Source organism: Echiichthys vipera (assembly GCF_963691815.1).
Source record: "Echiichthys vipera genome assembly, chromosome: 14".
Classification (NCBI taxonomy): Eukaryota; Metazoa; Chordata; class Actinopteri; order Perciformes; family Trachinidae; genus Echiichthys; species Echiichthys vipera.
Genome location: NC_139839.1, coordinates 22,961,198 through 22,986,579, shown reverse-complemented (window position 1 = coordinate 22,986,579; position 25,382 = coordinate 22,961,198). Strand labels below are relative to the sequence as shown.

The following is a 25,382-nucleotide window of genomic DNA, read 5'->3' as shown; positions in this document are numbered from 1 at the left end:
CTCGCCTGTGGATGCAGTGGAAACAGTCTTTGACATAAGTATATCCTGGCTGTGCGACCAGTAGACGTCCGCTGACACAGAACGTGTCCAGTTCCCACACAGGTGAACTGGAACTCAGCTGCCTAATTGTCTGCTTTCAGTCCGGGAGAAATCATCTAAATTGGCGTCCCATCCTTATAAGTGCATTTTATGCAATTCAACCAAACAAAAGAGCATCAGGGTGAAATGTTCTGCTCAGATTAGCAAGATTGGATATAGTGATAGAATATAAAGATAACAGTGAACCCCTCAAGTTTGATGGGCCTGACAGATTTTATTTTCCTGGGGCGCTGAAACACACGGGTATAATACACTTAAGTCCATACCCCATGTTTTTCTGTTAAACGTGTTGATAAGACATTCCCATGCGTGAAACGTAGCAGAGGTGTTGCTGTATGTGGTTAAGAGGAACAGTGACAGATATACTAGACTCCAAGCAGCTATGAGCAGTTAGGTGGCATGGAGCTGCTATGGGGGCCCATCTCACCACTCCCGTGATAATCCTCTTCTTCAACCAAGATGGTATTTTACACTCATTTCCCTGCTCTGCCTGAGGCAGCCATGCATGGGAAATTGAGCAGCCTGCTAAGGGGGTTTCCAGGGAGAGACCGGAGGGTGTGTGGACAGAAAGGGAGCAAGGTATGAGTACATGCTTCTGTGCACACACAACACAAACAAGCCAGCCAGCACGGCCTTGGTATTTCTTCTGAGGGTCTAAATAACAATGCTTCAGCAACCTTCTGCACAGATCATCATGATAAATGATAAAGAATATTTGAGACAAGCTAGATAGGAATTACACCGAAATAACAGCCAAGCTGCTGCAGCGCTGCCTGCCTTTCTACATTGAGTTGGCTTTTGATAATGGCCATAAATAACTAAATATTTCATGTTATTTCATTATAAATGTCATTTTTTATTTGTTATAGAGAGAAAGGGTTGAGATTGTGTCCTAAGAAATGAAACAGAAAGTGTTGAGTTAAATATAAATATCTAAAAGTAAAAATCATGTCGGTGACATTCTACATACATACACACATTGAAATTGTAGTGAAAGCAATATGGTGTCAATATGACTTTGTGATTTCAACTTCGTGCGTCTCATGGGAAAAATATGCGGGACTTCGAATGTCTAGATGTTCCGCAGCCGAAATGCAGTTAAGCCACGCTGCTCAGGTGGGCTGTGTGGCTGCTCCAATTTGTTAACATGCGCACTGAAGAAAACGCATGCACACACGCTGCTCATGCATGAGGCATGTAGAAGAGTGTCAGCAAGGCCCAGCATTGATATCACTGGAATCCCTAGATGTGCTTTTGTCAAGCTATGTTAAGTGTATCATTTAACTAGCTGCATGGTACTGCCTACCCACAGTTGTTGTGTTAGGCTTAAGATCCTGGATGTGTACTAACAGCAAACCCCAGATGTCTTCTCTGAAGATGGAAAACACAAACTCAATGAAAAACACTACAGCGGCATACCTGTCCTTGTTGAGGAAGGTCATGACAGGCACGGGGTTGAGCATCTCCCTGCCCATGGTCCAGCTAGGTCGGTAGATGCAATCCTCTGGTATTTTGACAGGTGGGAGACACTGGCTGGGTAATGTCTTCAGAGGAGCGAACATGGAGCAGCCTACGAACGGCTGACACAGCTCTGGCTTGAACACAAATGAATAGTCCTACAAGAGGGACAGGAAATAAAGCATAGTAAGAGGATGATGCCCTCCTGTCCTCAATGAAGGTAAGGGTACAGGGATATGCAGAATGGTAACCTCCGAAATGTGAACACCATGTTGAAAATAGGATGAACAAACAAAACATACAAAAGACAAATTGGGGTATTCCTGACTGAGACTTTGCGACCTTATACTCCCAGTGTATAAGTTAGTGTGTTGCTTATGCTAAGCAGATGCTTGCTGACAAAAAAATGACCCATGTATTCCTAATGTGACTGGGTGGCCACCCTTGCTGCCTCAAAATGAGTGCGGTGAAGAAAACACATCCATCAATATTCATTCACTTTGACTTATGACATTTACTGTTTCTGGCAGTAAATTCAATACTGCAATAATACTGACAAGTTTAGTGAGTCAAGACCCACCTTGATCTCAGATGGCTTGGGACTGCAGAAGCTCTCCTCCACTTCAATCTTAAAGTGGCCTCCCAGAGATGAGGTCCCGTCCAGCGAGGTCATGCCTGGGGCCGTATCCATGCTGCCGTAGTCCTTGCTGCACATGTTCATGGGTGAGTAGCCCATGATGTGCTGCTCTAGGGAGGGAGGTGTGGGAAACATCTGGTGCAGGTCTGCTGAACCTGTTGGTGGAGAAAAATAAGGGGCCATGAAAATATGACAGACTTGGATTACAATAAGTTTGAAGAGGAACGAGGGCAGAAGGTGTAACAAAAGTCTATTCCAACACTATTTTCAATATCACACAGCTTACACCTCTAAACATGCTGATAATGAGATAAACCTGATTATGTTTTGTTTCCAATATCTTAATTAACCTACAAACAGCACTTTGTGACACAAACCATTTCTGAAAATAGCACTTATGTGAATCAAGTGGATGACTTAAAGTAACGTGTGTAATCTTAAGCAGTTAGGGCCCCACTGTTTGTTTCCACAGCTTCTGTCAAGATGCTTGCTGATGTATGTTTTCTTGTTCTGCAACCAAATATGACAAGCAGCTGTTGTTCTAGCCAGCTACAATGTAAATACAAAACAGATGAATACTTATGAGTCACGCTTTAAGTCTGACAGGCATCTGCGCCCATGACTGATGAAATGTTTACATAGTTTTTCACAGTTACCTTGGCATGTCAGTTCACAATTTTTTTTATTAGCGAGAGTATTTACAGGATCCAGCAGAGCTGTTTATGCAAAGTTGAAAGGCTGCTTTCATTTTCACAAGATCATTTTACTCCAAACTAGGAGGACACATTTCCTGGTAAAGATATCTCTAAGTAAAAATGGCCAGAGGGGGATATCTAAGGCCTCAAACTACTGTAAATGTGAGCTGCTTCCAGGAAGGCTAACAAACACAATTCATGGTAAATGGGCAGAGACTAGAACTGTACAGTATCTGTTCATGAAACAAAAGCAAAATGGTAGATCTGAGACAAATTTCCTTCATAGTAAAATAGTGTCCTTAAAATTTCTTTTGCTCTACATTAGTGCACCGAGCTCAAACCTAAGAATGAATGACTAAATGAAAATAAATACAGAAATACTGTCTAGTACAGTTGTGTTCAACAAATAAGTTGGAACTTTAAGGACACAATGGTGTTAACATAGAAAGCTAGACAACAAGACACGCTGGTGTTCAGCACTGATGCACAGTGAAGTGAAATTACGGCCATATTCTCCACCACTAGGTGGCAAAGACAAAGGTGAGCATCAATGATGCTTGAGTAATAAAAGCCTTAATTTTATTTTGTGGATTAAAAGGTTGTGATGCCATTTCACTTCTATTAAAAATCTCAGTGCACCATTGCATATTTTCAAGGGGCTCACAGGCATGACACATCTGATTCTGGATTAACATTTGAGGTGAATCCATCCTTGTATGTTAAGGAGACACGGGCATCAGTGTTCAGGGAAAGGGGAGAGAGACATCAGTAGAGACAGATGAAGAGATACATACTAATGCAGGATACAGGGTCCAAAGTGGATGACTTTGGTTCCTTGCTGCCAAACTTCTCATCCGTTCCATTCACCGGTCGCCTGGAACCAGGCTGTGGACAAAAAAAATGTTTGATAAGTATTGAACACATGACCACTTTGGTCACTCAAAGTGTCATTAAGTAACACTGCTCTAAATTCATCCGTTATATTTCTCAGTATCACACATGACATCTTCTTAGAGCAACTGGAAAGTGCGTAGTGAGAATTGTCAGCTGATGATGGGCAGAGTGAAGACACTGCCTTGGCGCACGCATGCCAGTGGAAACACACACTCAGACACACACAAATACTGTGCCAGACCACACTCTGCGTAATGAGATATTCATTACAGTGTCAGCCGAACTCTCTACTAACCGCTAGGTCATCCTCGTCCGAATTGAAGAGGTTGTCCAAGTCGTTGATGGACACCACCAGGTCTGTCTCGTGGATCAGGCTGGTAGAAGCCATGCGATTGTGAGCAGCTGCCCGCTGAGCATCTGCACAGACATACTCAATGTTAATACTCAAATATTAATGTCTACAAGTAGATATTGGCTGCTTAAGAAGTCCATTAAAGGTGAGAATGCTTGCTTTGAGCTGTGATTGTATATGCTAACTGACTGCCACGGTTGGCCTCAATTTACTCTCTATTCAATGAATTCAGAACTTTTTTATCAATTCAGTTATTGAAATTCTTGTGGCATAAATAATCTGTGTATAAAATTTAAATGAAAAAAGAATTGAGAATAAATGCTCCTTATTTAATGAATGAGTGCTATTTTTATTTACATATTGGAAAGACTAAAAGTGTAACTGTCAAGTTGTATTCACTATGGCAGGGCCGCAAATTCACAGAAAAAAACCAAGGGAGTTGTTACGAAATAAAGAGGCTCCTTACCATCTGACTGACCGGCTCCTCCATCTTCACCCTGTGAGGAAAAAGACAGACAGGAAGGTCAGATGACCAGTGATTAAAAACCACAGACATGGGACACAGTGGTTACAGCAGTAACCACGGGTTCGACTCAGACCTGTGGCCCATTTAAATAAAGAATAATAAAAAATAAAAAAATAGCTATATGACACCATTTCTCAATGACTCCAAGCGACCTTTTCTGCAGTATATGTTCTATAAGAAAGGTTTTCATATTGGTGCGTATTGGGAAACATATGAGATACCGATATCTCTGTGATAGGTCAATATCATCCGACAGATTTATCGGACTGGCTCTAGTTTCATTACTGTGTTAAAATGTGGGTGTGTGAGCCCATGACTGTGATTAAGAACTTTACAAATAAATCTGAGTTGATATAAATCACAGTACAGAATTAAAACAAAAAAAAGCTGCAAGATTCAACTCACAAAGGGGGTGCCTTTCTTAAATCAAGGCAAAAACTAATAAGGAAAAAAAAGAAATAATAACAATAATTGTAACAATAAAAAAAGAGAAAATTGGACAGAAACAGAAGAACAGAGAAAAGGGACTGCTTGCCTCTGCTATGGTAAACGAGATTTCCAGTGTGGATCGGAGCAAAATCATGATCCAAGGAATGGCCTCTTAGGCTCCCACCTGGACATCAATATCTGGGAGGGCTGGCCTTCTGAGTGTGAGTGTGTGTGTGTGTGTGTGTGTGTGTGTGTGTGTGTGTGTGTGTGTGTGTGTGTGTGTGTGTGTGTGTGTGTGTGTGTGTGTGTGTGTGTGTGTGTGTGTGTGTGTGTGTGTGTATGTGTGTGTATGTGTGTGTGTGTGTGTGTATGTGTGTGTTTGTCCGCTTTTATGATGGGTTGTGTGTCCACTGCGCTGAGCAGTTCTAGCTGGGGAACAGGAATGTTATGTCCTAGCCATTGATTTCATTCTGCTCCAGGGCTTTTCTCTAGAGTAACGCAGGCTTTAATCTGTCTCCCTTAAAGGACCAGCCCACAGCAGCACACATCTGCACCAAGGACATAATCTATAGGTGGTAATGATGCCTTAACCCCTTATCAATAACCTGGCCTTGGGTGGCAAAGTGTGTATGTGTGGAGTCCTTACATATTCCAAATGTGTGTTCGACTCCAAGGCTGCCTGCATGAAAGCATACCTCATACCTCCATCTCACTTGCTAATCTCATTTATCTGAGGCTTCTTTACGTGTATTTATATTCCATAATTCAGCATGTTGACATTGATGTACCACTTCTGTGCAGTGATATGATGATCAGACGGTCCATTACAGCATATGTGTCAAATGGCCTGCAGCGGAGTCAATATCTCTCCAGTTTGAGGATTTGGTAAGAGCTGCAATGAAGGAACGCCACCTTTTTTCTCATTCACACAGACCAGGCAGACAGAACGCCGGCATTCCAGAAGAAAAGGAGGTGTAGGCATCTAGCGTTTGTGATCTGCTCCCATAATCAATCATTCGAAGCCAACCCGACCCACAACAGTAGAGAGAAGGACAGAGACGGACTGCAGGGCCTGTGCGTGTTTGAGAGAGGGAGAGAAAGGAGAGAGCGAGGGGAAGAGATGGTGGACTAATTGCACGCAGTTTTTATGTAAGTTATTAATAACTTCTAATAACACCATCTCGGCGCTGTTGCGGCTCTGTGACTACCGCCGATGCCCGCTCAGATGTGTAACAGATCTGTCCCCACGTTCCGTCTCCATGTCTTTCACACATTGAGGCATAATAGAGGCGCAGCAGCTAACAAACAGGCAGTGTGAAAGGGGTATTAGTCTGTTCACTGGAGACGCTCATGTACGCTTCACATTAGTTATCTGCACTCTATAGTGAGCCACTGGTGAGTGATTTAATAGTCTGATGAGCAATGAATAGAAAAGATGCTGTAACAGTGTGCCGAGCTAAAAACTCACTCAAAAAAAAACAGAGACAAAATGCTACAGAATAATAACTGGAATTGAACTTTTTACCTTGACATACTGACATTCATTAAGAGGAAATTCTCTTGGTGCTCCAGATTTATATTCCACATCAGCCAGGTTGGAGGTTAAGTATATTGCAGCTACAAAGAATTAAAAATATGCTTAAGAAAAGGGATCCAACACTATTGCTTTACCAATCTGAATAAAAAATTGGAGAGGAACACCCACACGCATGTGGTGGATATACACACAAACACACACCACATAAAGCAGACAGTGGAAGGCTCTGTTGCACAGACTGCTCTTCTGGGACTCTACACTCCACTGAGAGCTGCCTTCACCCTCACATTCCAGCACAGACTGGGGGGACAGAAGAGAAGCAAAATATTTGAGTGTGCTTTTTAAGCTTAATGGTTCAGTGAGCCAGGTTTGTTGCTGTGGTTTAAGGCTCCGGGCTCTGTGAAGCTTGCTGCAAACACGCAGCCAAGGAAAGGAATGAACACACACATACGCACGCAAGCACACACGCACACACGCACGCACGCACGCAAGCACACACACTTTCAATGCTGTGGGCGATCCACAGCTAACAGGTGGCCCTTGTCTGGAGCCGCAGCCAACAACACCAGAAGCAGAGGCAGAGCAGAGGAATACAGTGGGAAGGAGGAGGAAGAAGGCAGATCAAATAGGAAAAACATAACAACATAAAGGAAATTGGACAGGCTAACTAGTTGGTGTTTTTCTGGGCTCAACCAACAATGGAAATGCAGGGATTGCTTCCAGTTCCGTTAGACTTAGGCAGTGAAAACGGATGTATGCGTTATTTTTAGTGCAGTATCGCAGAAGATGCAGATGGCCTATTTTCTACCTCGCCTGCTCCCTGATCTTCTAAATCAGCCCTCTTTCAGCCCCATTTTTTACCACAGGGAAATAGTAAGGAAGGTGTGAATAAAGTGGTTACTCCCCAACGCTGCCTTTTAGGAAGGCTTCACACCGCTTAAGTGCCACTGAACTTTCTGCATTAAATCCAACAGGGTGTGGCTGCAAACTGGATTGAAAGCAACCAACCAAAAGGTGTGTGCATGGCTTATTTGTAGGCAGAGCAGAGTTTAACATGTACTGTTTTGCAGGTCAATGAGTCACAGTAAAGAAATGGCGGGGTGTTAAATAGCAAAGTGGAAGTTTATGACAGGAACCACCAGCACTACAAGTGGTAGTAGAGCTGTATTAATATCCCACAATGACACTAGCTACACTACTCGGTGATTAATCTAGGAAGAGTCATGATCCTTTAATATCTGACCATCCACGCTTGATTAGGATATTTGTGGTCTTAAATTACAAGTTTAAAATATTCTTGAATTGTAGTCCCTAAGATACAGGATGCCATGAATACCATGTGGAATTGTGATTAAGGTTCAAATGTAAGTTTTGTTGGCATTGAAGCTGTAAAGAACCTTTTTAGCGAATAGCATCAAGACATCTAAAATATGTGGGCGCATCAAAACCTGAGCGCAATGAAAGTTCTGGGTATGTTCAAAATGCATAGAGCAGAGGAAAGAGTTGGTGTGGAGCACATGTTGTGGGAGATGCAGTTAGATGTCCGAGTTGTACTAAGGTAATGTTTGCCAACAGAGAAAGGTACTGCAGATTGTTGTTATGGAAACAAGTTGCAAAACCTGTTTTCAATTTATCTGTACACCATTTAATTGATAATGCACACGGAGAAAATGCAACAGTTGTAACGTGGCCTTCAATTTTACCTGGTGTCTATATGATGCTCTTGTCAAGAGCTACAATAAGCAAGAGGGGGGGGTAGAATATACACCCATTAAATACCGCAAGGCTTAGACAAGTGACACTCCAGGTCAGAAACCTTTCTCACTCCTCGCCTTGGCTTGCCTTACCTTGTGTTTTTTGCCTGGCTCACGCTCCCCGCCTGCCTTATCCTTCTTGTTGGAGAATGTGAACTTGACATCTCCTTCCTCGAAGGCATAGGGGTCCACCTCCGGCTCGTGATCTCCGTCTGTTATGGCAGCAGATAGGTACTGGTTCCTCCTGGCTCGATACATCTGAACACGTTCTTCAGACACCTTCAGGGGCCATTTAGATGTGGACATCACCCTGGGAAGATGAAAACACTGAGTTGTGAGTAGACGAGAGATTTACAAATCACAGGCAACATATAACACCAAATCATTACAAATGTACACTCAACATTTCAATTATCAGTTACCACATAATAGAAAGTACAGTTGAATTCAAGTCCAGAAGTAGAAAGCGAACTACTTCAAAATGATTCTCTGTTTAAATGTCAGCAACATTTCCTCAGCTGCTCTGTTTTGGCCCCATGCTGCCAGATATCATATGTTGTAGCTCCCACCATGTTTATCTGCACTAACAGAAATGGCAGTGATTGCAAACTATTCTGACAGCTGTCAGGCAGCAGAACTGGATGCATCATATTTGTTGTCAGACAATTACATTTCTAGCAGATTTATGGAGACGTGGTGACTGCAGCACTGACTGCTCATACACTTACAGACAGACACATTTATCACTTGTTACTGTGACTTGGCTCATTGAAATCTCTTAAGTGGTTATGACTGTGTGGCCTACTTGTTCCTTACATGTAACAGGACAGGGAGGGAGGGGAAAGAGAAGAAAACTACTGGCTCCTCGGTGAGAGAGGAGGGACTGACCCAACTTATGTGTTATCCCTCCCCTTTGCTGCCTCCTATATTTCTCTGCACCTCTGTCCTCTCGTCGTGCCTGTCCTGCTCTGATGTGAGGTGATGGGGCGCAGTGGCCCGGGCCAGAGATTAGCCGCCATTCAGAGCTGTGGCTGGGAGGATTACAGATCACTAGAATAGCCATCCCAAGCGGCTGGCCCCTTGGGATTGCATAACCCCGCCGATAATTCCTACTATGGCCACCCTACGGCCTACTGGTCACTCCGCCTGTCTTCACACTGTACGAGCCCCTCTCACTCTGTCCATCTGTGATCGTCTTCTTTCCTATAACTTCTTCTTGGTGCAAGTCTCTCTCCAGTGCCAGCCAAACTGATAACCTGCAGATGGTATTTCTTTCATCTTCAACTGTTTTACAATAGCACAGGTTTATCTATATCTAAACCTTCCATTACTCGTCCTCTCTAAGAGTTCTGGCGTCCGTGTGTGTGTGTGTGTGTGTGTATGTGTGTGTGTGTGTGTGTGTGTGTGTGTGTGTGTGTGTGTGTGTGTGTGTGTGTGTGTGTGTGTGTGCGTGCGTGCATGTATGCGTGCGTGCGTGTGTGTGTGTAGGAATCGAGTAGTGCTAGCCCTGCACATTGGTGATGTATGATGTCAAAAGGGCACATAGCAAGAGATTAACATGCTGTATGCAGCTAAGCGCTATACCGAACATTCTGAAGCAGATGGAAGAGGGAGGGGGTGTGAGGTGGGGGGAGAGCGAAAGAATGAGAAAGAGGGAGAAGGTGGGTTTTCCATCATTACTCTTTCAAAACATTTTTTCTGAACTATTGAAAGTGCTCCAAAGCGGCCTGGGGCTACACTGTGACAGGGGAAATGGTTTGGATGCCAAACTGCTTAGTCAGTCTGCAAAGGGCTGAAGCCCTTATCACCCTGTGTGTGTGTGTGTGTGTGTGTGTGTGTGTGTGTGTGTGTGTGTGTGTGTGTGTGTGTGTGTGTGTGTGTGTGTGTGTGTGTGTGTGTGTGTGTGTGTGTGAGAGGGCATTGAATAGTGACTGTTAATTGGCAGGTGTTACTTACTCTGTGACCGACACCAGGTTGTCCTGTGATGCTGAGGACTCGTCCCTCAGCTTGTCCCCTGGTAGCAGTATCGTGGGCAGCTCGGCTTCTTTCCTGCGGGGTAGGTTGAATAACCTCCATGGTGCGTGGGAGTTGTCCTCCTCCAAGTTGACTGCTGCGCCCACATACACAGTAGGCTCAGGAGGCTCAGAGTAGGTCGAAGCTCCGGGGTGGGAGTGGGGGTGATGGGAGTGGAAGTGCTGGTTCAGACCGTCTGGCCCTCCGGGTTCCTCGCCGCCACCCTTCACCCCGACAAGACAGGGCTCCGGGGGTGGCTGGTAAAAGTGTTGGCTGTTGGGGGTTGAAGGGTTCTTCATACCCTCCCCTGACTCCTCGCCACGCTCGCAGGGGTGGGGGCTAAGTGGTGGGGGTTGGGGGGAGTTGGCCTGTTCCGACGGCCCAGCGCTGACCCCCCCACTGTGGAGCTGGGGAGCTTTCTGGATGCCGGACACATCCGTAGAGCGTATACTAGGGAATCTTCCTCCATCCTGGCCCCTCATGGCTAACCTTTGGCCAGCTGTTGCCTCAGCCTCTATTGAAGCGTCGTCGCTGGTCAAGCTGCGATGATGGAAGGGTGTCTGGGGTCTTTTCTGTAGCTTGTCACCTTTCTCTGGCTTCTCTCCCCCAGCTTTGTGCTTGGTAGGAGGCAGGGAGGGCTGGCCCGCTGATGGTGTTTGGCCTGGGGTGCCGCCTGTTCGCTGCTTCACTGATTTGTATCTGCAGGAGAAAAAACAACAGGGAAATATGGTGAGACTGTGAGTCACCAGGGACACTAAGCAAAGTGGCAGCAGAGACTTAGATAATTGATCAAACCATGATGCACAGAGACGTAAAATCCCACACATCTGCATCTTTTAAAAAACAACAATTAACTCAATTACTCTCACCTGCAACGTGACAGCCCTACTAATTTGTCAGTAATTAACCAAAAGCCAATTTTGATGCATGAGTGTAAAACTGCAGCATCTAATTCACAAATCATATTGCACATTCATACGTTTCCTTTTTTTATTCACTCACGACATGAACAGAATGAATCTCCTAAAAGCCTATACATTACCTTTTAACATAGCATCCCAAAATAAAATCAATACAACCAATAACCCAAGTGCAGACAGCAGAAAAGAAATAATGTACCTGATCTGAGACCACCTGCCAACAGCCAACCAAGCCATTCTGCTCACTTTCTGATACCACAATCACTGACTGTCTATTGGGTTAGCATCAGTGTTTCTTTAGCCTCTCCGTCGCTGGGTCACCACTCATCCTATTGCAGCTGTTATACATTAGGGTGTTGAAGAGGAAGCTGTGTCTTTTTAATGGCCGGGGTAATTGCGTGTGCTGACAATTGGATGTCAAGATAAGCAGGCACACGGAAGGCTTCCATCTACAAAGCAAAGCTAATGGCCATTAAAACTGGCAACGCACCGAGCTTCCCATATATGTGTCGCCAAAGTGCTGGGTGGCTTCCAACAAATTAACATGCTCCAGCTGACTCGCCCAATCCACTCTGCTCTTGTCTGCGGCCCAAGATGGCTCTCTCTCCCTAGGTGGAAAGAAAGCCCAGTGCAAAGGATTCCCAATTGGAAATATGCCCACACTTGCAAGGTATATCAACCAATCAAAACACACACACAATTCAGTTTAGATAGTACCTGCTCATTAATCATGAATCAATTTTCTTTTAATCTACTGGATTGGTTTAGGCTCCCCCTGGGGGCCAGTGAAGCATAGAGGTATCCTGATTGGACCTGCAGTCTGCGGCGGATAGCACAAGCTTGTGTTTGCATGTATCCTTGTGAGTAAATTAGCTGTTTGCAACTGTGGTTGGCCGGGACAGATGATAGGCAGAAAACTGAAGGATGCAGAGGAAAGCCGATTTGCTGTTTAATTAAAGAATGAGGCCCCAAAGACAATCCTGAGGCTGACTTTCGAAAATTGTCACACACAAGAATGAATGCAGGTGTCAAAGTATAAGCATGCACAACACAAGGAATTTCATTAACGCTAAGGTGTAGCGGACAAATGCTTTCCCTCCCTATGTCCTGACAACATGCATCAACTGTGACTGTGACTTTTAAACAAATACATATGAACTCATTCGAAAGCTAATTTATCAACGTTAGGAGGATGCAACACACACCATAGTACCCACAGTGCTCCATCAGAGGTTAAACTATTCTTTCTCCCTCACATTATTCCCATCAGTGCGGGAATAAAAACGTCTGACTTACAGAAACCCACAGGCCAGCAGAGGTTTAGCCCCAGCAAGGCTGTCACATAGACAAAATAGTGATACATTGAAAAATATGAAGCATAATATGTCTATTTGTCAAAGTGTAGATGTGGATATAACTTGCCGGTATTTTGCTGACTATGCCCTCTGTGCCAGTGTTCAAAGCCCTATAGACTCTGTATAACCTCTTTGAAATGTCTTTGAGCACACATATATGAACAATACCTGTATTTACTCTACATCCACGTGGGAAGTGACTGACCTGGAACAGCTGCAGTATGACCTCTGTGAATGCTCCACGAAATCCCAGGCGCCTGCTTTCTCAGTCAGCTCTTCCTCACAGGTACCGTTGGTTGCTGCTGAGAACTTCCGCCTGGGGAGGAAAAAAAACAACAACTTTCAAACACAAATCTACTTATGGCTAATTTTGATCTTGATTACCTCAGCTCTTTTTCCATGAAGTGTTATTAGTGTGAACAGACCCATCCTCTTTTTTCATTCCCTTTTTTAAACATAAATCCTAAAATTGTGACACAAAATCCTAAAAAGAGCACAGCCCTCCCTGACGTTCCTTTGGTGTATTGTGGCAAATAGAAGGATCTTTGTGCCGAGGCTGTTTTCATCACCCTCCTTGGAGCAAGAACATTTTGGCTGACAAACCCAACGACTAACTCCAGCCGACATTCTGGTTGGTCAAGGGTCAACAGATCCCGGGTTGCTCCCAATGTGTCAGATTCACTGATGGTGACTAATACAACAGAGCATGAGACAAAACTGCAAAGCTAACCCTCACTTCAATTACTAGTGATTAGCATTTCCATCATTTTTTTTTGTATGGTTTATGTATGAAATAAAACATTACTGAAAACTGCTTACATTGAAGAAGAAGAATTCCTTTTATTTCCTTTTGACACTTAAGACATTAACGTAGTGTACAGTTTATAGGACTGGAGTGCAGTTAGAAGGTGCAGGAAAAGGTTAAATAATATTAATAATAATAATAATAGTAATAATAATTAATAATAAAGTTTAAATAAATAAATAAAATAAAAAAGGCAAAAGTGTTCTCAGGCAAAGAAGAATCGAATAAATCAAGGGAATTTAGGGAAGTATTATTTAGAAAACTTTCCCAGGCATTAACTGTATTATTTTAAACTGAAACGTTCCAATAGAATAGAATATATTTCCATCTTTCCAGTGGTACTTGAACCCTGAAGAACGACAGCACTCTTTTTTACTCTGCTTGTTACACCAATAACTTGTGAGTGCTCATAAAACACAAGTACTGTCAGGAGAGTGACTGGTTCTCTCTACTGAGATGAAAGAGTCAGCACATGGTTGGAACATAGCGCTGATGATTTTACAGAGCACAAGATAAGTAGGAACACAGTCGTGAGTAGAGATTCTTATAGAGTACTTAATTAACATAAACTATAACCCTACCACATCATTTTTCATAATCTCAACCATTGTCGATTACAACCGTTTTGTGTGCAGATATGATATTGTCCAAAGTCCCAAACCTAATGCCAGAAGGTTTACTCTTTAACTGCTCATGGAGAATGTACACTCTCTACCAGGTAATACTCTGCATAAGAGGAAAAAAAAAAAAACACTTTGGAGTTGCAACAAGTCCTTTACTGTTGGCACTAGAAGACCAATGTGATGCATCTGTCAGTAGATGATATAATGAATAAGTGACTGATGTTTTCCCAGATACAGAGAACTCAGACCTTTTCAAACTACCACTACCTCAATCAATACTCAAAGACAATCTTTTGGGTTTGATTTTCAATTATAGCTTGGCTGATCAACCTGTGCTACTTTCAAGAGACAAATACAGACTTACTTGTTCTGGGCTCGGTTGATATTGCACTCTTGCCAGACGCGCTCCACCACCTGACTGGCTAGCCGCCGTGGAATCTTGCCTCCGTGGTGACTTGTTCTGTCCACACTGAACGCATCAGACGATGAAGGCATTTTAACCCACTTCTGGGCCGAATGAGAGTCCACTGGGGATATGAGGATACAGAACATTTCAAAAGAAGGTTCTCCCTTAAGAGTTTACTTTAGTCTTTATAGTCCTGTCTTGTAAATTTACAGTGTGTTTATCCCATTACCTGTCTGTGCCTCCTCAGGCGATGTGGGAGGGGTGAGGGTCACCAAAGACATGGCGGGCTCTCGCTGGGAAGCAGGCACTTGGTGGCCACCCGAGTAGACGGCAGTGCAGTGGGAGGACCCCACAGGGGCCACAACTGGGATGTCTGACTGGGGCACCAGCACTAGGCAGGCTGGGTACACCATCCGCACACCACCTGCACGCAGAGGTTGCATGTTCAGGAACCAAAGCAGCCAGCTCAACATTAAAAGTGAGTCATCTCACAAAATTTTATTCTTAATATTATATTTTTTTTTAAAAACTGACCTACGAGGACCTCCACAGAGGCCAAAGAGTCGTCCTCCCAGTCCATGTCCTCTGCCTTGTCCTCCGACACACCCTCCTTAGCGCTGGGGCTGATGGGATAAAACTGGTTCCACTCCTCAATCAGCTTCTTGGTGGGTGGGTCTGACATCTTGAACGACTGGCCAGTCAGTGTCCCGTTCAGGCCGAAAGGACTCAGGATCACTAGTCAGAAGGAAAAGGGTGAGGTATGAGAAGTGAGAAAGACAAGAAGACATCTGTCAGCATGAGGACATCTTCAACTCTCCATCATTCTTACAGGACAAGCCTTTTTTAGATTTGAAAGCCCATTGAGGATAATTTGTGATATTGGGCAACATTAATAAAAATAGACTTGGCATATGCTCCCCCTCTTCTTTCCTTCACCTCTGTATACTTTACATCCCGCACTTCCCTTTTCCTAATTTAGATCTTTCCTTTTTGCCCTGCTTCTCCTTCTAGCTTTATTTATTTTCTAGATCCTGAAACCGCTTCCTTTTTTTAAAAATCCTCCAAAGTTGTTTCCACATTTCTCACTCACTTTTTGAACCTTCTATTCCATAGTCCTCATCCCTTCTTTTATCTCCTATTCAACATTCTTACTTTCTACCCTTTCACTCTTCACCTCATTCCTTCCTTTTCTTTCCACCCTCCTTCAATCCTAGCGTTATCCTTCCCTTTATCCACCTCCTCCTGTCTTGTCCTAATTCCTTTGTACCATTAGTCCTTCCTTATGCCCTTTACCTATGTTCTGGCCTTTGAATCATACCTTCCCTCATTGCCTTCTTGTTTTATATTTTTTTCCTCCCATTTTCACTCTTGCAACGATGTAATTGATCATCCTTCCTTTCTCTTCCCATATGCTTTCCTTTCCCTGTCATTCTGCCATCTGCAGCGGAATCAGCAGCACTCTGACCTTTCCAGAGCACCGCTGCACCCAGTCAGCCCGGCTGACTCGCCAAATACTTACAGAGCAATCCAGACGCCAATTATTGGCAAGCGGTGGCCTCTCAGAGCCCATAAACAGAGGCTTATAAAAGGGGCCACTCCTCGACAAACACACTTGACTGCACAGACATATGAGAGTCACACAGACAGCCCATCAGTCTGCTTATTGAGCAGACATCCATCAGAGAATGCAGATGGTACCATAAACTGACATGCATAATGCATACTGTACATATGAGCATAAAAACCATATGCATATCAACTTTTGAGCCATATAGATACGCACACACAACCTGTCAGTTTGTAGTCCAGCCATTCTCTTTCTATGTGTGTATCATATATTTGAATGTGGAGAGGTTATAAATGGTTTTACAAACAGACTGTCTGGGTGGCTGGGAGTGTGAGAGAGCATTAGTTAACGTCCCTCTCTGCGCTGCTTTTCTAGTGTGTCATTACTAGACTGGATGGCTTCTGTCCCCAGGTATTGATCCTGCGGCTGGACTAAAGAACAGCTTCCAGGATGGGAAACTGGCAAGAGACAACGGCAAGAAAAGAGTAGAAAAAGGAAGAGTCGATGCATCAGCATTCATTCACCTCCCAAATATTAGATAAATCTCTATAATACTTAGCTATACCAAGTCAATATAATCATATTCAGTAACTACCTCTCGATATAGAAGTTTTAATTGGTAGTGGTAGAGTCCACTATTCCCATGCAGAGTTCAGATTGCCTTCCTGAGCATGTATAACATGACAGAGGGTCAATCCAGCACAATTGTATTTCATTGATATCAGCCTCAATGTTTACTGCTGATAGTATTACTGGAACCAAATTACCTCCTACTAACACTGCTTCACATGAAACTCATTCATGTTCATGCATGACAAAAATCACCACTTATTTGTTCATCAAAAATGCATCTACAAATACAAGTCACTTTTGGCATTTTCTCGTCAAAGGATCAGTTTTTGCAAGCTGCAAACCTCCAGCTTCTCTGTAAGGTAACCAAGCTTACTCACTATGTCCGGCTGTTTTGTGGAAAGCTACATGAAATGTGATTACAATTAACATTGACACACTTAAGGGGGTGTTTGCTGTAGTATTAAACCACACTTGTTACCACGTTAACCACGAGCATCACCAAATCAGCCAGGACTGAAATCTTAAGGATTACAGCTTTAATATGGAAGGTTGACAATACTTGTTTTTGTTAAATAGAAAAATCAAATATAGAGATTCCACACTTCTGGGTGTTTTAAGGTAGTGACTGGCAGGTGGTGGTGCAAGATGAGTAAGGTACTTCGAGAGATTCTTTACTTTGTGAAGTATGATGTATGAATTAACCCAGACACAATGGATCCTGGATGCCCCTCAGAATAACATTTCACCCTAGCCTACCAAACATACCACCTCAGCAAAAACCACCCAGCAGAATGAAGAACAAAAGGTTATTTATGTTGCAGTACACAACAACATCCATCTATGGCTGATCATATTAACCTTAATTAAATTCAACCCCACTCCTTTCCCCTTTCATTTCTGCATTTCTTGCAGCACACACACACTCCTAAGACCTGAGGCCAGTTGTGGAAGAGAGATCAAATTCAGCACAATTATGGAAATGGTTTACCATTTTTCCCCATCACCACGCCACTGCACCCTCCCTGCCATCCCTTCTGCCTCTCTCTCTCTGACTGCGAGCCTATCTCTGGCTCCCTGAAGACATGTCAAATGTGCTCAGATCAGTGTAATGGGCTGAGAGTTCATTACATTCACTCTGCGCCCTTTTATGAGGTCACATCCTGGAGAGGTCTGCCTGCCGGAGCGCTCTGCCGCACAGTAAACCAAGCTTGGCAGAGGTGAGGGGGGGAGAGAGGGGGGGGGGGTAGGAGATGGATGGATGAAAGGGGGTGGAAGTCAGCCCTTCCTCGACGCCATGCTTGGTTAGCTAGGAGGAGATGCACTGCGGCGGTGAAAACACACACCTGCACATAGACGCACACTGCCCTCAAAGACAAAACACACTGCCTGTGCTGATCGGGAAATGCATTACACACTATTAAGACACACATCATTTTGGTGCATACAAATCATTGATTCTCAACACGGGGTGCACGTCAGTGTCCCATCAAAATGAGAAGAAATACATGTAATCTTTCCATGTAATCCACCAGAATTCAGTACTCATGCAATTGAACTGAAGAAATGTTATCTCAGTGAACACAGAGGAGGAACTTGACATGATGATATTAAAAGGCAAAAGAACAGGCAGTCATTGGCCAATAAAATGAGTCATAAATAACTATCTGGTAGTTGGTGGCTAGGGAGCAATATGATCATCCTAAATGACTAGAAAACCCCATCAACATCCCTATAGCAATCCATACGCCAAGTTCCTATAATCATTTGACTTTTATCCAAGGAACTAGTCTTTAACTAGAATGGACATTATCACCTCCCTTCAGGAGAACTCTTGACACAGTGAAGGGGTAGCTATAAAGGAATGACTGTCTTGAGTGGAGGAAGAGATCTCTGTTATGAGTCTGGAGGGGGTGTGTGGAGAGGGGAGGGCTGAATCACATCAACTATAGATGAGAAGGTAAAAAAGGAAGACTTCTCCTTGTGTCGCTCAACTTTATCTTTTTTGTAGAAAGAGTAATTTAAAAGGTTTCATATCGGCATTGAAAACATTAATATAAGTATGTAAACATATATGGTATCCTGAGCAAAGAAGGAAGTCAGAACTTTTTAGATTTTGAAAGTAAAATCATTTCTCAAACTCTAATAAAAGTGTCACAAAGTGCTCCTGGGTCACATGGGTTAAAACATGCTTAATAAATGTGTGTGGTTCATGTTGTTCAGTCAATGATAGGGTATAATATAGAGAAGTAACGCACACTAAGGGTTGAAGTGAGCCACTGATCACAGGAAGTAGTGTGCAACGCATTTTTCTTACTTTTACTTTTAACAACAAGGTCCGTTTATCGGCTGGAGAGGAAAAAGGATCAGGGGAAGACAGCAAAGAACAGCTGAATAATGCTCAATGCAGATCACTTTTGTTACAAATATAAACAGGATGAGTGTGATACTTTCATTTTCATTCTACTAGTGTTCAGAAAGCCAACTGTTTCCTTACCATCGCAAATTAAATGTATATCGGCCATTACATTATAATTTCTCTGTGAGAGTGGAAATGCAAGCAACCAATGGTTTTGGGATTATATTGTGTTTGGCTTAGGGAGGGGTAATGAATTTAGAGCCAATGATGGAATATCATTAGAGCCACACATTTTTATAGTTATAGTAAACTATAATTTAAAGTGACTACAGGATCTTTTCTTTGTTAACTGGCTGCAAGCCAATCCGTAATCAAAGGCGGCCTGACAGAAGATCATAAATGCCTTTTCTTGGCAACAACACAGCACACACGTGGCTTACTAATAGATTTCATTAAAAAAAAAAAAAAGTACACTCCTACACTGAGCATTTAACACAAAAGTGTTTCTGAATTATAATTCTCTTATCGACTCTTGTGTACTCCGTCTTATCTCCTTGAGGCAACAGGCTGGGTGCTTTGCTCAGCTGCTTAAAGTTACTTTGAGCCAAGTGGGGCCTTGAATCCTGAAGATTAACTTGTGTTTTAGTAGATGCTATTTCTTAGATTTATCGCAAACAGCAATGTGTACAAAAACATTTTTTAGTTTTTTAGTGGTTAAATTCCTGAAAGTAAAAGTAGCTGCAGCACATCACTAGATGTAAGAAAGTGGCTTCTGTGTTTAGCAAATTGGCTTTGCCTGAACGGGACCAGAGAAGGCTTTCGCTCCCAACTTAGGTTAGCCCATTGATACATACTGCCATTGTTTGTTTGTTTTACCTTTACCTTTACATTGAATAAAAGGTCAATTTTAACAAAATTAATTTGATTTATTTAAACAAATAGTTAACTTATCACAAAATTTATTTTCACTAGGCTGCAGTATGTGACACTTCTCAGCTGACCCTACATTTTGGATAACTTTGCAAAGCAGACACAACAGCAAAAACAATAGGCTACCAGTCATTCAGGGCTGGCTGTCACAGTGCACAGGCTTATGTACAAACATGCAAATGTCAGAGGGCTTCTACTATTCTGTCAACTGATTACAGCCTTTTGTAGAATTCCGAAGCAGTCTTAGGGCGCACTCACGTACCGGTCCATCCGTACCGTGCCCTAGCACCCTTCACGGCTAAAGTCTAGTTTGTTTGACTAGTGTGAGACCAACGCTTGCTGGTCACGACCCGGTACAGAGAGGTGGGATTTTGTAAAGCACCTTTGCAGAGGTACGAGCATGCGCACGTGCACGAGCACGAGCACGAGCTGACGGCGGTCCTGATGTCTGTTTATAGGAGTCTGTTCCCCGTGACGGACATTTAAAAAGATGCCACCGAACGGTTCGCCGTGGTTTGATGTGGAGGTGAAGTGTCAGATTTGGACGGATGAAACGTTCAAAAACAGTCAGACAAAACTAAATCTCCGAGGGGTGATGGCGTATAAACAATATGCATTCGTGCCGCTGCCCTGATCATTGCAAGTAATGTGAGTACAAACAGGCCTGGGCTGCAGGGGAAGGGGGGAGGAAATTACCCTAAAGCACGGCTGGACAGTGTGAGTGCGCCCTTAAACCAAAAGCAAGATATAGCAGTCGTACTTCTTTTCTCCCACAAAATCTCATGCATACTTGACTATGTGGCACTCCACAGTGGGATCGAATCAAAGTAACATATTATAGCACAACACTGTTCATTTGCGTATCCAGATACTAATTTGATTTTTAGGAAACATCTGGGTATGATGATGTACCAGAACCAAACTTTTTATATAAGGAACCAATGCAAACTTGCCACATAATTACCCATCAAGACAAGGTTACATTCAGTATTTGTTTCTTACTGGCCAAATTTACTAAAGGATGCAGTGTTTTCTGTTGCCATGTTAACATGTTTGCTTTTGTGAGCAGCTCAGGAAAAGTTCAAAGCAATAGCAGTGCCGTGGACTGGAGACCAACCTTGAAAGGGGCTGGACGCTTGCTGAGCCAGAGTGAGATGCTCCTCCGTCAGATGGTAGACAGGCTGGTGCTGGTTGATCTCCACACTGGTGCACACGTTGCTCTCACCGTGCAAGAAGAAGGTGAAGGCGCAGGACAGGTGTTCACTGTGAGGGGAGAAAAAGAGAGAAAGAGAGCAGAGAGATGAGTCATTTGGGATCACGCTACTTTAATATGCCCCTTTGAAAAGAATGACTGTGTGCAATGAATAACTCAGATAGAGTGAGTGGTGGTGAAGTGACTGCTGCTGGGGAAAAGGGAGCAGAACAGATCCAACTACTGTAGTTCATGCTGCTGTTCGCAGGGAAAGAAAGAGTTGTCAGGGAAAGGAGAAGTAGAGACAGATAATATGATAATAAATGCCAGTGTCTTTTTTTGGCAAAGGCTACAATGGAATCTCTCCTCTCACTCATCATGACAACATGACAGAGACCCTCAATAGGAAAGATAGATACAAGGAAGTAAAAGAAGACGCTACTAATCTATGAACCTTAGTCAAACTCTATATTCTCATGTTGCCACAGACAATAGTGAGGTCTCTGTAGCCTTCCAGTTTTTTGTTAAATGCTTATCCCTTTAATAAATGGAACCTATGGGTGGGACATTTGAGTTTAGAGACTTGAATGTTCTGCATAAAGGTCAAGATGCAAGTAAGTTAACACAGCAGTGCCAACAGGTGGGTTGTGTGAGCAAGTGTGCTTCTGTCCATCTTGTGTGGATAGTGCTGCTTGTAAGACAAAGGGGAAAAGCCCCGACTAACCCTGGCTTTCTAGCCAATACACTCAGCTGCAACAGTACCTTCTCTCTCTCTGCTTACAACAAAGCCTGCCTGTGCCAGTCTGACCTCAACAGCACACAACAAAAGTGGCAAGTTAAAGAAGAAACGGAAAGCAAGGACGAGGCAGACGGAAGAAGAGAGAGGCAGAGCAAAATGCAGACCATTGTCCGCAGGCTTTCCTCTCTCTTTCAGCCTGGTCTCGTTCATACACACGCCGCAGACACACACATCACACAAATGCAGAGAGTGTGAGACACACACGAGAGCGCAAGTGACGGATGACCAAATGAAAGAGGACGCTGTGAATTTGGAAGTGGATCAAAGAGGGTTGCCCGCCTCGAGGATTTGGTTAAGCAAATATCAGTCTTCTTTCCCTGTCTCTCTCTCTTTTTCTCTGGCACACCTACTCTGCAGAGGATTAAAGAGAAGGAGCAGAGAGGGAGAGCAAGGCAGATAGAGTTATGGAGAGAGAGAGAGAGAGACAGAGCGCACTTCAATAAGATAATACCACCTACGTAGTGGAGAGATGCCCTAAGCCCCCTAGAGCTTGACATTCATCTTACATTTCTTTTTTTCTGTAAAAATGAGGCGGTGCTAGTTATTGAAGGACTGAATGTGTGATATTAATTTCTACAGCTGGAAGAAAGAGAGGGAGACTTAGCTATGCACAGATTCATGTACTGGACTGCAACTGCCATGAAACTGTAAGGATAGGTTCAGAATTTCTTTCAAGTGTATCATAATACAATATTTACATGCCTATATGTACACTGAAAGCGCTATTGCTCGCTCTAAAAATTCCTCCTTTTTATGCTGACTGTGGAGTAATCCTGTCTAATCATGGCTACAATGATGAACAATCCACAGTCCTCGTCTTGTAAAACTAGATAGAAAACAGCCCTCCAGTTTGTAGTTTGACAGAAGCAAATATGAGGTGTTTGCAGTCTGAATTAAATAAATCAGTTGAGCTGTACAGGAATACTAAAAAGGAACTTCACACTAAAAATACTAACATTGGAAGATATCTGTTGTTCTTTCTAAGATGGCATTAGCAGTGAAAGAAAAGAAATAAAGCAAACCTGTATTGGTCCCTCGAAGGGGGATTCAATTTATTTTTATACATTACACACACAGCTAGGGCTGAAATACACACATGCTCCAACACGACCCATACACATGCATTAATGGAGACATGCGCAAAGAAACACAGCCACCTCATTCAATTGAATGAAGCCTCTCTGTTGATGCAGCTGTAAATAACGCAGGGTTGTCTAGCAGTAAAGTTGGACCTGACTCGACCTGTGTCAGACCACAATGTGACATCCGGCAAGGCGCTATGCTGGCCAATCAAATACATGTAAGTGCACATTTCTGGTAGATTACTTTATAACATGTACAATGTCTACTGTTGTTGTTGCTGTCGGCATGACGAAAGATAAAATGATTGCTGCCTTGATAACTTTCCTGAGCTGCAAAAAAAAATCCTGTCTCATAATTTTATAAAGTGCTGTGCAGTATTTTAGCATCTGATAAGCCTTCAAACTCACCAACTTCTTTTAATGCAGGACTGCTTTTGGTTTGAACACCCACACACTCTCATCTGAACTCTGAATCTGAACCCACGCTTTCAAAAGGGAGGCTGAACACCAGGTCATGTGATGTCATGTAAACCATGCAGGCCAGATCAGGTCTATAGGAGGCCTTGCCTACTCCAGACCTATTACCAAAACAGATTTTTAGATATTAATAGATTATCTAGAAGTCTGGCTGTTATATTCAATCTTTATGCTTCCTAATGAAAAATACTTTTAAAATAACAAAAAGTTTTATTTAAAAAAAAGTTAACAAGGTGGTTGAGTATTATTTTGCACCTTATTTCAAAGACAATGTCGTCACCCCTGTTTTCTGTTTGAACACTGAAGCCTTTGTCTGGGAGGTGTGTCATGATTGCTCCGGTGCTGAAGCAGTAAATGAAACTAAGCTCCTGCAATCTGCATCTGGGGTGTGTGCGTGTGTGTTGTGTAAAACACCCTCCACTCCTGGGGCAGGGCATGTCACCCAACCACCAGGAGTGTGTGTGTGAGAAACAGCAAGTAGAACAATAAAGATGGGGGTTAGAATGATAGGCAGTCATGAGTCCTCCTCATTAGCACAGAATGGAGCTCTCTCTCTCTTGAAAGAAATGAGCCAATGTTTTGGGGGAGCTGGATGAGCTTGGTGTCTGTCAAGCAATGTCTAGGGTATGTAGCCATTACAAGAATATAAGCTGACCAACGGGCCATTCTGCTAACACAGTGGTGTATTTACGTACAGGGGGGGAATGAGGAGGAAAGAGGGGAAATGATCTAGAGAAACCACAAGGGGAGGAAAGGAAAAGCAAGTGGGACATGGACGACAACAGAGGGAGACAAAATGTGTTGTTGTATTGTGCAAACAACAACTGAACTGGACTCTACCCTTCTCCTCTCACATGCAAAGAAAACCTGACACTACCCATTCAGACACGTCTGTGTTTGCAGGGCACTTGTAAGCTTGAGGTGGAGGGCTGCCATCTGTGGCTCAGCAGGCAGAAGTACAACCCAGCGCACGCACGCACGCACGCACGCACACTCATATTTGTTAAGTATTGATTTAAATCTGGTATGATACTGTCTGTGTCAGCTGATTTGTTAAGAAGATTATCAGACAAGCCAGCTGTTGACATTAAACCTGTCACATGCTAAATGATCACATTACTATCCAGTGTTGATTAGACGACAGGTTCTATATGAAAATATCACTTTACACATTAAGATGTCACTTAAATATTCTGAGATCTGTCTGTCTACTTTTATAAACATCAAATATGAAGAGTTGAGGCACAGACGGAGTTTCATTGAATTGTCTTTTTGCTTATGTAAATGTAATATCTCAGGTCACGTGAATACTGGAGATAATCCTGTACGTCAGCTCGGGTGTAAATCACAAGTTTCATCACAATATGAAATGATACAAAATATTTGCCGATATCACAAAATCTGCTACGTCAATCTGACATGATATCAACTGCCCATTTAACGCCAACAGTGACATTTATAGCAACTCACAAAAAGCAGCCATAATGAGGCTTTCCCAGATATTTCATTAAAAAACAAACTTTTTTCAATGAAAAAACAATACATTTATAGTGGAGATTTCATGATAAAAGGCGCATGTTAAAGATGACGATATGCCTCAATATTTTCACCATGCATCAATAATATTGGATGGCTGATCATTGAATCAATATATTTATCCCGATCGATGCCAGCTTCATATTTAAGTGTTGACGTTTTTTATACACTATTGACCAACTGAACAACTGGACACTTGGACCACTAAGCTGCGGAGTGATTGCTGACAGATGGGTGGTTCAAACGTCAACAGGTGCTTTGTTAGCACTTGGCCAAGTAAGCACCGAAACATCAACAACGCCACATGACACATTTACTCGCCACTGCGTCTCTCACTGACACACAAAAGGAGCAGGATTTAGTAAAG

The 25,382-nt window shown here is 43.1% G+C and overlaps 1 protein-coding gene across 1 annotated transcript in view; it reads right to left on the bottom strand.

Moving 5' to 3' along the window:
• Positions 1-25,382, bottom strand: part of med13a (mediator complex subunit 13a) — an 87,734-nt gene that overhangs the window by 19,866 nt on the left and 42,486 nt on the right. Inside the window, exons 4-15 of the mRNA XM_083926659.1 lie at positions 21,047-21,192; positions 15,038-15,238; positions 14,733-14,927; positions 14,462-14,624; positions 12,875-12,985; positions 10,338-11,093; positions 8,475-8,691; positions 4,602-4,632; positions 4,079-4,200; positions 3,684-3,774; positions 2,138-2,349; positions 1,519-1,715 (exon numbers count right to left, since the gene is read on the bottom strand). Coding sequence (XP_083782785.1) covers positions 1,519-1,715; positions 2,138-2,349; positions 3,684-3,774; positions 4,079-4,200; positions 4,602-4,632; positions 8,475-8,691; positions 10,338-11,093; positions 12,875-12,985; positions 14,462-14,624; positions 14,733-14,927; positions 15,038-15,238; positions 21,047-21,192 — 2,442 coding nt within the window. The remainder of the gene's footprint in view (positions 1-1,518; positions 1,716-2,137; positions 2,350-3,683; positions 3,775-4,078; positions 4,201-4,601; positions 4,633-8,474; positions 8,692-10,337; positions 11,094-12,874; positions 12,986-14,461; positions 14,625-14,732; positions 14,928-15,037; positions 15,239-21,046; positions 21,193-25,382) is intronic.